This window comes from Strigops habroptila, chromosome 10, assembly GCF_004027225.2.
Source record: "Strigops habroptila isolate Jane chromosome 10, bStrHab1.2.pri, whole genome shotgun sequence".
In the NCBI taxonomy this organism is placed as follows: Eukaryota; Metazoa; Chordata; class Aves; order Psittaciformes; family Psittacidae; genus Strigops; species Strigops habroptila.
Window position 1 is genome coordinate 18,083,319 of NC_046359.1, and position 16,546 is coordinate 18,099,864.

The 16,546-nt window shown below is 37.7% G+C and overlaps 1 protein-coding gene across 13 annotated transcripts in view; it reads right to left on the minus strand.

Annotated features, from left to right (window-relative positions):
* Positions 1 to 16,546, minus strand: part of RGS7 (regulator of G protein signaling 7) — a 285,437-nt gene that overhangs the window by 23,942 nt on the left and 244,949 nt on the right. For all 13 annotated transcript variants that reach the window (XR_003993464.1, XR_003993463.1, XM_030499469.1 and 10 more), the window contains 6 exons: positions 13,587 to 13,661; positions 12,367 to 12,465; positions 11,566 to 11,627; positions 9,948 to 10,058; positions 9,329 to 9,454; positions 975 to 1,161 (listed from right to left, as the gene is read on the minus strand). Coding sequence is in view for 11 of the 13 variants with exons in the window: in XM_030499469.1 (XP_030355329.1) it covers positions 975 to 1,161; positions 9,329 to 9,454; positions 9,948 to 10,058; positions 11,566 to 11,627; positions 12,367 to 12,465; positions 13,587 to 13,661 (660 nt within the window). In the remaining 2 variants the exon portion in view is untranslated. The remainder of the gene's footprint in view (positions 1 to 974; positions 1,162 to 9,328; positions 9,455 to 9,947; positions 10,059 to 11,565; positions 11,628 to 12,366; positions 12,466 to 13,586; positions 13,662 to 16,546) is intronic.

Here is a 16,546-nt window from a genome sequence, read left to right on the forward strand (position 1 = left end):
ATAATTAAATTTTCATCATTGGGCTGCTGATGAAAAAGGGAGGATGGTACCGGTTCCACTACTTTTACTGTGAATCCAATTCTTTTCTATTGCTTTTCTCAGAAGTCTGCAAAGATGAAATATTAACTTATAAGTCACATGAAGTGCCACATTTAATGCAGAAGTAACTGTTTTTTCTTCTGAGAAAAACCAAGATTTGTATTTTACCATTCTGGTTTTTTAACTTTTAATTCCGAACTCAAAAATATAAGTACTTTCACAAAAGTAGCTCTGGTGAAAAGTATCTTTTTATGATAGAATTCAAACTGTGACTAAATCAGACCCCCAAAAGACAAATAAGACATTTACAGACTGTTCTTTACTGCTGTAATATTGATTACTGAAGAAAAGATCTTTAGAATCTTTGCCCCATGTTTTGTAGATAGTAGTTTAATAAGGTATAGACTATACAACATCCATGAAACATGATACTTCTATACAAGCTGTTACAAAATTTTATTTCTCACATGGGTCATATTCCTTTCATGACAGGAACCTATGAGTCCTATAAATGATAACAGCACTTTTGGATGTGCATTGCAAGAATTGATTTTGAGTCTGTATCAAGATCAGTCTTTCGGAGGCAGATCTTGAGAACTAAAAAATGGTGGTGGTGGTAGTGGGAACTTTTAATGTGACTGAATAAGAAAATTAAAAAAAACAGGAACATGAAAATACCATTTTCACTGCACTAAATGCTGTGCTTTATTTGAAGTCCACTTGAAGACTCTATATGAGGCACAGAAGTTTCATGAAGAGCTTTAATAATTCATAGGCCTCATGAAAGAAAGAATGTTACCCATTTGCATTGCCAAAATGGCATTTTAAGAAACAGCATTACCATTTAATTCCCAAATATATCTTATTCTTTTGTAAATATATTTCACTAGACAATATTCTATTTCAAATGTCCCCAAACAGGATTGCAAACTGACCTGAGCATCTTCAAATGTGTATCTTCCAGGGTCCTTTACATTCTGCGTGGTTTTGTCATAACTTTTTGAATCTAGATTGATAGCGCTGGGTGCACCTGGAGCAAGAAACTCTTGCCAGATTTCTTGGACGCGAGAAGGAACTTCACGGATAGGCCTCTTCTTCAGGTCCTCTACTGCTAACCAGAACCTGTGGCACAATACAGCATCTTGACTTCCAATTCACTATAATCATTAATGAAATGTTTAGACTTTTCAGTGCTCTTAAGAAAAAATAAATAATGAACTGAAATTCTAATCTAAACTGTGCTAAATTAAGAAAAATCTGTGATTTTATGTTGGGATCAGCATTCTGATATACTGTCTTAGGCAATCCACCCACGTTGAGAAGCAATTATTACAAGCCTCTTCATGAGACGGGTGGAAAATTCTTCATTACTTATGTATGGGTAACTTGCTTACGGGAAGGTTTTCATTTAACTGGAGTTAAACTGAGATTTCATTTCACCTGAACCGCAAGGCTTATATTCCTATAAATTTATTGCTTTTTGACATTCCTTCAAAAACTAATGAGAACTTATGTTCTTGCTATCTACATGAATCTCTCTAAGCCCTGCTAAACTATAAACCGTGTAACTTTGTTACTACTCCACAAATCATGTAGAAACTGGAAAAGCATTTGTTTTGCTCACTATAATTTAATATCTTTCTTGAGTATTGCATTCCTATGCATATTTTTACTAAAATGCTGAATGGAAATACCCATTCTCTCTTCTGCTGAGCAAACCAACACTGGGCAGCTACATACAGTGCAGGCCAGTTCTTTGTATCCTTTGCGCTCAGTCTGGAGCAGGATCACCAAAAAGGTCTTGAGCACTTTGAGAACACAGCTGGCTAGCTATAAGTTTGATAATCACTTTTCATTTGCTATTATGATTGTTTTATCATTTCTTCTATGGGTGTTCAGACTAGCCCACTGCATAAAATAATCCTAAATTCAACTAGGACCCAATGCTTAGACAATGCCTTGCTTACTCTGTGAGATTAAACCGTTTTCTTAGCTTAGTTAAACGAAGATGGGACGGGGGGAAGGAACAGTGGAAATGTACTCAGACTCCCCCAAGAAAGCAAGATGATACCACCCTCAGTCCAAATTCAAATATAGTTATTAGAACAACTCTTAAGAGAGGATAGTAAAGCACAGCAAAGAAAACCTTACAGCATTTCTCCTGTAAGACATTCTTCACTTGTAATGATTGCAGAAAGCAATTAGTCCTTTATAGGCCTGTTTTGAAACTCCTTAGTAGCTGTCGTGGTTTGAGCCCAGCCGGTAACTCAGAACCACACAGCCGCTCGCTCACTTTCCCCCCCCCCCTTCTTCCTCCCCCCGCTCCCGCAGGGATGGGGAGGAGAATGGGAAGAATGTAACTCCCACGGGTTGAGATAAGAGCAGTCCCGCAACTAAGGTATAACACAGAACCACTACTGCTACCACCAATAATAATAACGATTAGTGAAATAACAAGGGGAGAGGATACAATTGCTCACCACCCGCCGACCGATACCCAGCCCGACCCGAGCAGTGATCTGGGCCTTCCGGGTAACTCCCCCCGGTTTATATACTGGGCATGACGTGCTGTGGTATGGAATACCCCTTTGGCTAGTTTGGGTCAGGTGTCCTGTCTCTGCTTCCTCCCGGCTTCCCCTCCTCCCTGGCAAAGCATGAGACTGAGAAAGTCCTTGGTTGGAATAAACATTACTTAGCAACAACTAAAAACATCGGTGTTATCAGCGTTGTTCCCAGGCTGAAAGTTAAAAAACACAGCACTGCACCAGCTACTAAGCAGGAGAAAAATGACTGCTATAGCTGAACCCAGGACAGTATCACAGATGGAAGGAGCCAATGCTCATTGCTCACAAGCCATTATGATCAGCTTCACTATGATCAGCTTCACTACTGAGATGACTTTTAGGTATCTCTACACTCTTAAATTTCCACAGTGTCTAAGCACAATCTTTCTATCTATTGATCCCCTAAGATTCTCCAAGAGACAGAGAAGTAATATTGTCCCAGTTTTGCTAATTTATTAATAATGTAATAATGTACAATGGTTTCTCCAAGGTCACAAAGGGAGTCTGTGCCAACAGAACTTCAGTTTCAAAAATTCTGGGTAGCATCACTTATCTCTGCGAACTGCAATGTGAATTGAACATAGATCAGCACAGAGCCTGAGGACGTATCATGAGAATCTGATGGCAATGCAGTAAGCATAGAGGCCTCATAACTTAACTTTAAAAACTGCACAGCTCACAAACTCTAATTCAGTTCACTGTCAAATTTAGGCAACCTACTTTGGTTTCCTTAAGCTGCTTTCGATATTTGCATTTAAAAGTGTGTATTCTGCAGTGCTTACCCCTTCAAATGCACCTTCTGGGGCTGACTGATTACTCGTATGTGTCAAAGGTAAGGAATAGAAAAATGAAAGGGAAGGATGTTCTTTGTAAAAATGGGGTCTAGCTCAAAGCTGTCACATTCTTGTTTGTTCCATTATATCACTGCCAATACTTCTGGCAGTCACCACAAACATGCCTTAGGATGCTGTTTTCTTTTGCAACTTTGAGAGGTTACTTTGCAAGTAACCTCTTTGCAAGTAACCTCTTTCCATATAGCAGGTTATACTCAATTATGGGGAAACAGATGGAAGATAAATTTAACTTATTTGAGGACACATTCAGCTTCCAGCATAGAATAGGCAGGTTGTATAGATAGATCCTTAGAGGCTGAACATCATCTCTTTGATAGAATAGTTTTATTTTACCCTTCTAACATTAGCATTCAAAACCCCTATTGAAACTGTGAGGTTCTAAATATAGAAACCTCTGTAAAAGTGGGAAGAAAGTGCTGATTTTTGTGGTATGTTATGTCTAGGGTGCTTTACAGCCAACACGCTTTTTAACATTTTAATCTACTTACTGATCTTTTGAGAAAAAATACCTGCCCTCCTCCCACAAAGTCAAATATGCAAAGTTAGGAAATTCCAGAAATAAGGCTGCCACTTCTTGCTTTTTCAAAAATAACTTTTCTGAATATCCCATGGCAACCAACAGTACAGATTAAGCTGAATTGGAGTCTGTGAGACCTCAGCACAGGGCCTCAAGCCAGAAGAGCTCGTAGTCCCCTTTTACATCTCTCTGTCTCATGAGGTGTGTCCAGTGCAAGGGAAGACCCTGTAGGAAACAGCATGCAGTGTGCAACAGTAAATATGTGTAATGGCAACAGAGAGGAGAGGGGAGCTCAAGTGTATTTTCTGGACAATGATATACAGACTTAGTGCTACTTCGTGGAAGGAACTACAGCTCAGTCCTTTGGTGAAACTCTGTATCTTCTGTTGGTGGAGGCTTGCTTCTGCCAGGGAGACCCTCTCTAGAAGCTGCTCGGTACCATTTGAACAGAGACCTGAGTAGCTGGGTCTAAACTTTACTGTTGTCTTCTGTCCCAGCATTTGGGCTGCCACACATGGGGTCACACACCAGACGTGTAGCTGAGTGACAGTGTATAGCATATGACAGTTGTACATCCAGCCACATGACATGGTAAGACTCATGTTGCAAGATATCTAGGGATTATGTCCTCCAGCTGGATTACTTTCAAAGTGATGCTGGCCCTGCCAGATATACAGCATAGCTGCAACACGGGTTCTGTCCCATTAACTGATCCAAATGTCAGATGCAGCTATCAGCAGATCCCAGATCAAGCTGATCAGTTAAATTTAGCACATGGGAAGACAGAGTGAGAGGAAGGTTGCAGTGATTCTCCACAAAATGTGTGAGGTTTAGGCAGTGTGAAGACAATGAAGTGGGAATTATGTGGGCTTCGCACCCAGTGCATGTGACACAACAAGTCAGGGGACAGACCCTTCAGCAAAAGCAAACAAAAACCTTAATAAACTCCATGGAGAAAATCAGCTACCATTTTTTTTTAGGGGCAGGAAAGACTAATCTCTGATTCCTAGAGTCCACCTTCTTGTCAAGTGCAACTTCAAGCTTCAAGACATGGTAATGCTGAAGATCTTCAAGATAATGACAGAGAAAAACATTAAATCTTGCAACTAGTTCCTTATTATCTAATGTGCAGAAGTGGCAACAATGCTGGAACTTGGAGTTTAAGCTTGAGTCTGAATTAGACATAAAGCACAGGCAATTTCAGTCTTGAGGATTAAATTTTGGTCAAGTTATTAGCGCCCAAAACAGGGCCTCATAATCAATGTTATAAACAGTGTGAAGGATAAGCATTACCAGTTCCCACATTGTGTGGGAAAGTGTCATTATCAACACTTCTGTTCAGACTTGCAGGACAAACATCAAGAACAGTTAATCAATCTTCATATTCTATAACACTCAGAACACCTCCACCATCAGAGAAGACAGAAATGTCTTGCATTTAAAGTCATCAGGAGTGGTGATCAGTAATAAAGAGCAAAAAAAATGAAAGTGATACAGGCTGTATTAAAAAGAAAACCTCTTGCACCATTCTCCCTCCTCTCTAGTAAAAGCACTGTCATGGTGTTAGAAGAATAGCCAGAACCACTGAAGTAAGTTAACCATAAAATTAAGCACTATGACTGAAATACATTGAGGCACAACTGCAAATGTTCAGTAGTGTATATGATGGGTTTTTTTTTTTTTTTCTACAGGACATAATGGAAGCCTCTATCTCTACATACAGAACATTTCTACAACAACTTTAATGGATGAGTCCAAAATAAGCACCTCACAAAATCTCAGCCCGCAGCGGGATGGTCAGAGAAAATTCATTGAGAGAAAACATCTAAAGCTAGCTAACTCTTTAGTCCCACTTTTCTTTTTTGGGACAAGCAGAACTCAAGGCCCCTATTCCCTATTTACTCATACATTATGGAAGCTAATGAACAAGAATCAAAGGAAGGGGCAAGGGGGCCAGTAGCTTTTCGTTTTGCGCATCCTGTTACCATTGTCCTGTTACCATTCTCCCTTCACTAACCTAGAAGTCTTCTGCAGTCTTAGTTCTGTCTTGGAGATCACACCTACTGCAATACTGTGTAATGACTTGGACAGGCTTTCAAGTTGGCAGACCTGAAACCATTTAGATCTAGGCTGCTGTTCCTACAAAAAAACCACTGGGGAGCAAAAGCACAGTTTGAATACTAACTTTCCAAAGAATTCTGCAGCACTACAGACAAATCAAAGATATGGAGAGGAATGGGGATTTTTTTTCTTTTCTAAAGAAATTAGGTTTACAGGTGCCATATTGCAGCAAGATTCACTTCATTATCTCCCTCTGTTTGAAAAGTCCTTTTTCAGTGCTTGGACAGCTTTGTGACCACGCTCGGTGGTGCTGGGTCATGGTCATGGTCAACCTTAAGTCTTGTGAATTTTCAACAATGGTCACCATTTTTGTAATAGGCAGTGAAAAATTTATAAATCTATTATCCAAATCATATGTTTCATTAGCTCTTTGTTTTGTGTAGTGAGCAGCATGCAAAGCAATCCCTCCCAAAAATCTGCATGGTAACAAGAGATTACAAGTCACAGCCTGCATTAGGTGAATGCAGAATCCAAACTGAGGGTTAGCAAACTTCAGTCACTGTAATGAACCTACCACACTAACAGAACTGCTTAGAGAGTTTTATTCCTTTGCTATGCTTTAAAACACCCCATTAGAGAGTGAAATACTATTAATCCCAGTTTACAGGCAAAGTAAAAAGCCCTGAGATAGAGTAAGGTGAAACCTGGTTGCATTCCTAATCATTACACAGCTCTTCGTTTTAATTCACAGCTCAAGTTTCTTCATCCTTGTTCTGTTTCTTAAGACAGGATCTATATCCAATAAGAATGAGATTCTCAGGCAGCTTAGACACTTGCAGTTCAAGTTAATGAAATAGTAACTCTGGGACTTCTAGCTGTGTAACATACTCATACTTGAATAGAAAAGATGAATCTGGTAGACTTATTTCACAGTTTCAGTATTTCTTTCACCAAAGCGAGGTGGGAAACTTATAACCAGCTAATACTGAATCTCTCTGTAGTGTCTGCAGTCCCCTTCTGTATCCTGTGTACCGCACTTCGTAGCTTGAATCCAGGCTCCCAGCTGTCTATCTCAGTGTAGGTTTGATGGTGCTTGTTGTAAATCATCATTATCATTATTAGATCTGTAAAAAGGACAAGAGCCAGCTACTGACTCGAGTTCACTTTGTTGGAGTGGGAAGATGTGGATAGAAATGAATCTTTTCCTCAAGGTGCCTGTCAAACCCAAAAAAACACCACCCCAAAAAAACCCCAAATTGCCACAGTGGGGTTAACAAGTGAGCAAAGACATAAGTGATCTTTTCAGTTTAAGGTTTATTCAGACATAATGCTTGAAAACACCAACCTTTTCATTTCTTTTACTGAGATCTGTAACAGTTTGACTGCCATACACAACAAGCTTTAAAAATTCGTGCTTTCTAACCTGACTTTACTGTGTGAGCCTAATATTGGATTGATTTCGTTATCTTTTGAGAATTTATAAACATAATTCTGAGCTTGTGAGATAGTTTTCCTTCAGCTAATCATCACAGAAAGCACCTTTTCAGTGCAAGTTTGATTCCCTGCCTCATTCTTCCCAGGGACAAACTTTAAGCTCATATTCACCACTGCTCAGATATTATAATTTACAATGCCAGCATAAGAACTTAGCGAGAGAGACAGAAGAGTAGATGGCATGTCAAGGAATGAGCTCTGGACAAATTTCTCTAGGGAATTTTTCTGGATCAGTCACTTTCAGTTTACCTGTGGTTAGTGTTGTAAATAGGATTAGAAGAGCGAGCTAGGGATTATGCGGGTAACAGTCTAGTTGGCAGAGAAACAAATTAATCACAGAAAAGCATAAACTGTAGCACACGCTGAGTGGGACAGGTTCATGTTTGAACAGCTGCTCTGCATAAGGAATTACCAGGATGCTTTTGAAATAATAAAGTTACCTTTTATTTTCTTGGTGTTATTCTGATTTTTAAAATTTCATTTCACCACTTGGATTTTTTAATTAAAAAAAATAAAATTTGTATCTGTCACTAACGAAGTTATCAATGTACACATATAGATCAGGCCATATTTCCATGGTGGTGATGACAAAAAAAGCAGTTGGAAAACATCATAAGGTCTAGAGTATCTAATACACATTTATGATGCAAAATTCAGTGTTTGAATATGAACATGGTCAGCCTGTTTGAATTCAATGTTTGAATATGAACATGGCCACCTGCAGTTATTCTGCTGACAAACTTACATTAACAACAAAGAAGTCTGTGCAATTACTCAGGATTTATGAACCAAAATCACAAAATGCTAAATGGGTCTTGTAAGATGCTACATAAATGTAACTAGTATGAATGGCTACGCTGTACTACTTTGGACTGAGAACTGTCATAGAAAAAAGTCATTTACAATTTTTCTGAGCTCTAGAATGTGTGCAAATAGGATTTTATACTCCTTATGCTATTGGTAAATGGGAAGTGATACAGATGACATCTGACAAGAAGGCGGAATAAAGAGAAAAATGTCATCTATGCCTTTTTTATCACATGCAATTTGACTTACCTATAGAAAGGCTGTTATTAATCCTTCTGAAATAATTCTTACCAAAACATGTCTTCCTTAGAACAGCAATAGCAATACATGCTATTAGCCAGTGGATGGACTATCATTGTTCAGAACCAAATACTTGTTCTCCTTCACTTAAAAGTAATTCCGTGTATGTGCTTCAAAAGAAAATAGTATTTAAGCCTTATACACTAGCAACACCTTTCCATTTTGCGATTATTGAGGAATCTGAGAGCTAGCTGTCACACTGCTTCTGTTGTGTTAGACCCACGAGTACTAGAATCTTGTTGGGGATATTCAAAAGACCAGTGGTCCCCAGAAACCTGACCAACAGTGAGTATGTGAATTTTACTCTAAAATCCTTTATTTATTTTTTAACAAATTCTCTTTTTCAATTTTACTGTTCTCATAATATTGGATTAATAAAAGATACTGAACAGGCATTGAACAGGTCAATGTTTTAAACCTGTTTAATAAAATGAGCTGACAGAAAGCCTCTTACGTGGGTAGTTTGACCAAAAGTTGGACATGAATGGGACAATATGCTTCATTTGAGTCTCTGCTAACTGTATCAATCTTCCCCTCAGCCTGAATATGGGAGCAGGCGGCAATGTGCATGAATGGATTCTGAGAGGTAAGACAGGAAAATTTTTTAAGGGTTCAAAAAATGAAAAGCATCAGACAAAGAAAACTCCAATGTATTTTACAAGCTAGTAAAAAACAAATTCACTCTCATTTACCTTAAATTTTCTGAACTGAATTCTGACTCCAGGAATTTGAGAAACTGCTCTCTTCCCACAGGGTCTTTCAAAGCTTCATCCATGCCAAACCCCCATCGTTTCACCCTCTGTTGTCCTGGCTCTTTGCTACAGAAGAAAAAAAACACAGAATGCACAGTGAGCAGTACTTCAGTATTCTAATACTCTGTGTTTGTAATTTAGACCAAGTCCTAAAGTTCGGCCACAGATTTCTCACCTTCCAGATTGCTTTTCACTTTCCAGATTGCTCATATCTGTGCAATGTGTAGAGATGAGCAACCAGGCTATTAGTACCTATACAGGATGAAGTTAATATACATGCATTTACACAGAAGAATAAGGACTTCCAACTAGGAAATGTTATCATATTTTTAAAGCTGTCCTTTTTCCCCACATGGGAACCTTGGAAACTTGTTACTGTAACTTTTACACAGATTCATTAATCCATGGCTTTTCTCATTTTATGAAACTGTAAAGCTGCAAAGACCAAAAGGATACCGCATTGCCCTTTTGCCTCAGTATTTTCCTACCTCTGACATCTTCAATTTCAAGAAAAGCCTGTTATACCCCTTAGTCCAAAAGAAGAAATAAAATTATATACCTTGCCTCCAGTTCCCAGAAAGTGGTGTCATCTGATATCCAAGGGTTTGAGGGATCAGGGGTCACAAGAAAGGGATCATATTCCAAATACTGCTCTGTATAAGCTAATAGACTAGGAAAACAAAAGAATCAAACATTGTCATGTCAGGAGGTAAGGAAACCTGATCAGTTTACCCAGTTAACAAGTTACTTGCATCAACTGAACCATGGTAACTGGGTGTGCACATACTCAAAAGTCAGCTACAAGCTCAGGCTAAAGTAGGTCTGCTCAAGCCTTTTAAAAGTGGACCCCTGAAGAAGGAGGGGTGGCACAGGTCTTTTCAAGAGCTGAACTAATACAAAATAAATGACAAACCTCTCCATTACTTCCACATAGCTCCTTTTGGGGGTCCTTCAGGCACTAATAAATTAAATCAAGCAACCTCTTCCATGCACATTTGCTTTCACAAAGGAACATGTTTTATACCCCTACGGTTTTAATTATCAGTTCCTTTAAAACCTGTTCTAAAACACAGCATGCTATTCAGGTCATATTTATTGGCCCTGTAGCTGCTATGACTCCTTTCTTTCTCTTTTAAATACACTTGATATTTTTATTATTTCCTAATCAAATGGCACTACTCCCAAGTGTACTTCTTTCTAAAAAACACCATTTTTCCCCTCCCAGATTCTTTGGTATTCATGAATTGGTCTGACTTAGTTGAAAAAGTTTTGTTTGTGTTCTGGTAATTTACATCTCCCATGCCCTTATTCCTGCTTTCCATTTCCTTTTGCCCCATAATTACTGAAAATTCTGGACAAATGAGGACAAATATTCTTTCTTTTCATTCCTATTTATATTATATTTAGTCTCTATTTCTATTGTTACTGTTCAGCAAAAACATATTCTTAACCTGTTCTCTTTATATATATGTGTGGATTTAAGTTTATGCATACATACACGAATACAAGTAGACACACAAACATATATGAGAGGATGAAGAACCATTTGTATTTGGCTTAATTTTCTTTACTACGTCTTATGCAGCTCAATTTTCACTATCTCTGTACTTAATGAGCAAAATAGAGCATTCCTTTTCTCTACCTCTTCACTACATATGCTGTAGTTAGTCTTTCCAAGGGGCTTTTTGTTTTGTTTGCTTTCTAGCCCATTCCTGACAAATTTTGGTCTCATATGGAGAAAGATTCCTACTAGTGTTACATCCTTTGACCTGAAGTAAGCTCAGACTCATCTTGTTCAAGCACCGAGCTCCCCACCCAACCAGCTCTACCAATCAGTTCCCCTCCTTTATCAGTCATTGCCCTTTTGAAATATCAAAATGGTAACCCCAGACCTATTTCCATTTAGCCTCCCTGCCAGTGCAAGGTTAAACTTGTGACCATGTGGTCAGAGGCTCTTTCAGTGACTCTTGGGTTTATCAGAAATGTATCACAGACTATCTGGGCCATCTTTTATCAGTAAAGAATTTCATACCTTCCACTTAAAGTAAAATCTCAACTATTATTTCTAGGAAACCTGAGCTCCCTTGTCCCTCTCTCTTTGAAGCAATTTCCTACTGACATTTTCCCAATAGTTATCAGTCTAATTGAAAAAACAGAAGATATGACAATATACTTACCTCTCTGCAACTTTTGACATTTTTAATCTATGTCTGTCTAATTGCATTTGCCAGTGCTTAATCTGCAAGAAAGGAAGGCCAAGAGTTTTGTGAGCAATTCATTGTTTGACTCTATTTCCGTAACTTTTTATTAGGGCTGTAATTTAACCTTAATTTACGTTAGGGCACAGAAGAGAAATATATTTGAGTTAAAACAACCAGTGGAGTTCTAAAATAAATGGAATTTTCCGTCAAAGAGAAAATATCATACAGAGGCAAAAAAGGACCCAGTATAACATTTTCCCTAAAGGTTCATCAACAGAAATCCAATTAGCCTTTTTTTTACATTTCTGAAGAGAACTACTAATTCTTTTGACATTTACCTTCTCCCAGTTCTAACACCTTAGGAAAGATCCATGAAGCATTAACAGTAGGTAAATGTGTGAACCTGTATGTGCGTACACGGAAAGGTAAATATACTCCCAAACCCTGAGTCAGTGTTAAAAGAAAATGCAAGCTGTCTGCTGCTAAAGGGGCTAATGGGCTTAGCTGTGCAAAGAGCCCATAAACTGGCCTGCCTGCTGCTCACTGCCTTTAATTGTGCAATGCAAGATATAAAAAATGTCAGGGTTTGTCTCCTTAGTTTTAATAGCAGTTACATACCTAAATCCGTATATCCTGAAACAAGGAAAAGATCTACTAAACATTTGCTAGATCTGTTCTGAACAACAAAAAACTTGTGAGTTATGATAAATTTTGGTTTAATACCTACTTTCCTAAAAAGGTCATTTAAAAGTACATGTTTGCAGTTATTTTTCAAACCTCTTGGTGTAGTTCATCTTCTGTGGGTGGCTTAGTCTCTGGTACTGGTGTGTGGGTAGGGCTGTGACTTCGAATGTCGTTTTGTAAGCCATAGACAGACTACACAAAAAAATGGAACAATGACAATTACTTTCTGACAATGCTTTCTACATATACCCGTAGTAACTGTGACATTTTAGTACAGTGCTCAAGAAGTTGGACGAGATCATCTTTTTGTAAAGAAACTGCAAATAAACCATGCACTCAAATAAAATTGTGCCTTTATACCATGGTGTAACATAAAGACTCCCCAAACCCCACAATTTCATAATGCCATAGACACAGGATCTACTTTTATTAAGTCTTTATTTAACAGCATAGTAAACATAGTCTTTATTTAACAGCACAGTAAACAAATAGTAAAAGATTTGATGACACTGAAAGGCAGTTATTACAGTAAGTGGAAATGACCGGTAGGAAAAGAAGAAACAGTATCCTGAAAGGTAGACAATCACAATGGCTTATTTGGATGACTCCCGAATTTGCAATTACTACTTGGTAAATTACACTAAACTTGACCGCTCACTAAAGTAAAAAAGCCAAGCTAAAACTTTCTCTAAATCCACTTTCCTTTTTAAAACATATTTTTCCACGGGTTGACACAAACATATACTTCAAAGGAAGTACTTTAAATTTGGAGTCAGAATTATGATACAAAGGATTTGAAAGAAAGTGTTGTTCCAATTCATCTATACACCCCTAGAGAACTCATACTGTTCGTGTCTGGATCCTAATTTAGATGAAGCTAAATTCCTCCACAATTTCTGGTCAAGCATCTGGGGCATAATTGTAAACTAGAGACACCCTTTTCATTAAGACCAGCACAAGAAGAATTACTGTTATAGTTTACACTGCACTTTAAATTTACTTTTCCTTAATTACTGACAGGAACATTTCAACATGCCTTATTCAATCTACTGAACAATATGAATAAAGCACACAAAAATAAATTTTATTTTCATATTTTCCATGCATTTCTCCAAAGACTTTCTTAAGTGATAGCATTTACTTAGTATTAGGAAATTTGTTAATACTAATTTATGTAAGAGCTTATTAAATAATAACATAGGTTCATGTATTTGTTCTTTGTAGCTGTAAGAAAAAATTGTTTTAAGAAACTATGGAACTTCATGCCATAAATTACCCTCACCTCCTGCAGTTGATATAATAACAGTACTTACCTTTCTTGTTTTATGTGGATTTCTCATTCTTGAAGATTTTTTTATATCCACTTCAGTAGTGTTTACACATCCAGGCTATTAAAAAAAAGAGAAGGGAAAGCACAAGAATAAAAATTGTGAAAGAACTCCATACTATTTTCATGGAGATACTCCTCTTCAGTTTGTAAGGCTAAGAAAGTAAATAACCACAGGCACGTAACAATTTGATGTCTTTCTGCAACAGTCTCAGAAATCTAAATAACATTTAGCCTCAGGAAGCATCTCAATTACCATTCTGCCTGGCTTCTTTTAAGAGAGAATCTTCTGCTATACAGCCTTGTTTGCTGGACCCTGCGATGCTTTTTAGGACAAGTTTTACTGTATATCTTTATGCTGAAAGTACTGAAAGCAATGTACAGAGGAGCAGAAAATATCCAAATACATACACACTCGCAGAACAAACACGTACCAATTAAAATTAAATTGCTATTGGCTTACTTGGGCATTTCAGAGTGAGACACTGAAGACCACATGCTTAGTGGTCATGACATTGTGAACTTGAAATAAAATAAATTCTCAAGATAACAGAAACAAATCACATGTTTCTGTTTTGGTTTTGACATGGAAGCATAAAATTTGCATTCTAGCTATCTCCTCCAAGCATGCTTGACCTAATGAGACAAAATAAACAGAATTGTGCACTACCCACCTCAGCTGTGAACCCCAGGCTCCTTTCAGGAGCATCTGGTTTTGGATCATGTTTTAAAAGACGATCTTATTTTAAAACAGGCAAGAAAATGTGCCAAAATGAGATTTGTTTCTTCCAAAAAGAAAAGAAAAAGACTGGCAGCCTAAACAGAATGGCTCTCGACACATGTGGTTTGGCCTTAAAAGACTCTTTCTCACAACTCTGTAGCATCCCAAAGGACACAAGTCCTCTAGTTTCTTATAATTCATCTGCCTTTGACACTTCCCTCTAAGCACAAACTCTGTGCAGCCATCTGTTCTTTAACCATTGCTGGAAACAACTAATAATAAATGTATGCTCTCAGGTGAGTTTTACCTATTGATTTTACAGGGATTACATTTTCCACTGAGAGTGGGAAGTACAAAATCTGCTCTCTAGCAGGAGCAGATTTTTAGTGAAAATAGGTTGGGGTTTTTTAATAGGAGTAGTAGATGTAGAATTTGCTTGCCACACAACCAAGCTGGGCTTCTTATCACACTAATGATACAAGCTTTGTCTTATCATAATGTAAAATGCTTGATGTGGCTGCAAGTCTTCACAGACAAAACTTTTAAACATTTCTTACATAGGCAGGACCCAGAAACAAATACGTTTAATTAAACAGGTCAGGAGTACTTTGCCTCAGGAAAATATTTTAAATAACAGACTGATTTTTTTATCCAATATTTTTAAATTAATAAATTCTTCTTTTAAAGTAATACATTAATGTGTGTTTGTTCATATCACATTTGCAGTATATACAGTTCCTCATCACTAAGAATAAAAATAGGCACTTAGATAATATTCTCAAGACTGCATTGACATGCCTATTGAGCTAGATTAGGGAAGGTGCCCTTTGTGCTTGTGAACAAAAATGGTAGTTTCTAAACTCAAAATAACATGTAACTCTCAGAGACAATGACAGGCTGAAAAATACAAAATTCTTCATGATGGTCAATTTAAAGGCAGAAAGCAATTTCACAGGGCAGTATATTGAGATATAAAGTTAAAAACGAAACAACGCATCTACTTTAGGACCATGGTAGCAGCTGGCAGTGAAGAACACATGGGCTTTTAACAAGATCCACAGCCCTTAAATGAAACGATTTGAATAACAGGCAACTTATGTAAGGCACAAAACCATAACTTGTTTAGTTTTCAGTTATGGGTTCGTTAAAGCATGTCCTAAAAATGGAAAGGACAAAAATCAAAGCAGGGCCAGGCAGGGAGGGAGCATAAACCTGATGCAAAGCCTCTTCTTTTCAAAGATTTCAAGTCCACCAGCAGTAAATTGGTATGAACAGATCTAGCACCTTGCCCACATAATTTACATTGCAGAGCTGTGCAGATTGGTATGAGGGACACAATAAGGAATTCTGGGAGATTTTTAGGAATGAAACAAGGGCGAAGCTTTTTCTGGTTGGAAAGAGACCCAACCCAGTACTGATCTTCTACAGCATCTAATGGATTCTTACTGACACCCGGCTGCTTAAAACCTCTCACACTGATGTAAAGTTTCTGCAGCGTACTTGAGAAGGGGGACTCGTGAGAGGCTGTGAAGGCAGAAATTAGACTATGGTGTGACTGAAGAGAAGTTGACAGGAGAACAGCAGCAGCAGGAAGGTACAGGCAGGGAAGCATCAGAAAGCTTCAGTGCAAAAGGGAAAGCAGCTAAGGGTGTATCACTACTCTGACAACCTGGGATAACAGCAGGAGTTTAAGACATATATCACTACGATTATACAATACCAATCTCATAATTTGATTTAAATTTTATCACTGTAAGTACCTAATGTGATCAGGGCCACAGTTCATGTTTTCTTCTCAACTGAAGATTAGTTATTAAAATAATACTTGATATGAGATAGAATTTATTGTTTCTCTGGTGCTGTCACACTTCATCTGTCAATTTTTAGGAATAAATAGCAAACATGTTTTCAATTAAAACAAACACAAAAGCTTGCATTATTTGAACATTTTGCTACAATAACTGAGTCATTCTGGGAAAACCTTTGCTGGACAACATTTTATTTTATTCGTATGCCCCCATTAACATAATAAGCATGTGTTTGGATACAATTACATCCAGCTGTGTTTTCTTTTTGTGTTGCCTTTTTAACTGGACTACCATAGTTCAAATAGCGAAATGCCTGTCAGAGTGCTTTGCTGCAAGATTCCCATTTAGTGTGTAGTATATAATTTGCATACTAATACCATAAATAGTTTTCAAACAGATTTCCTGGAAGACTTGAAA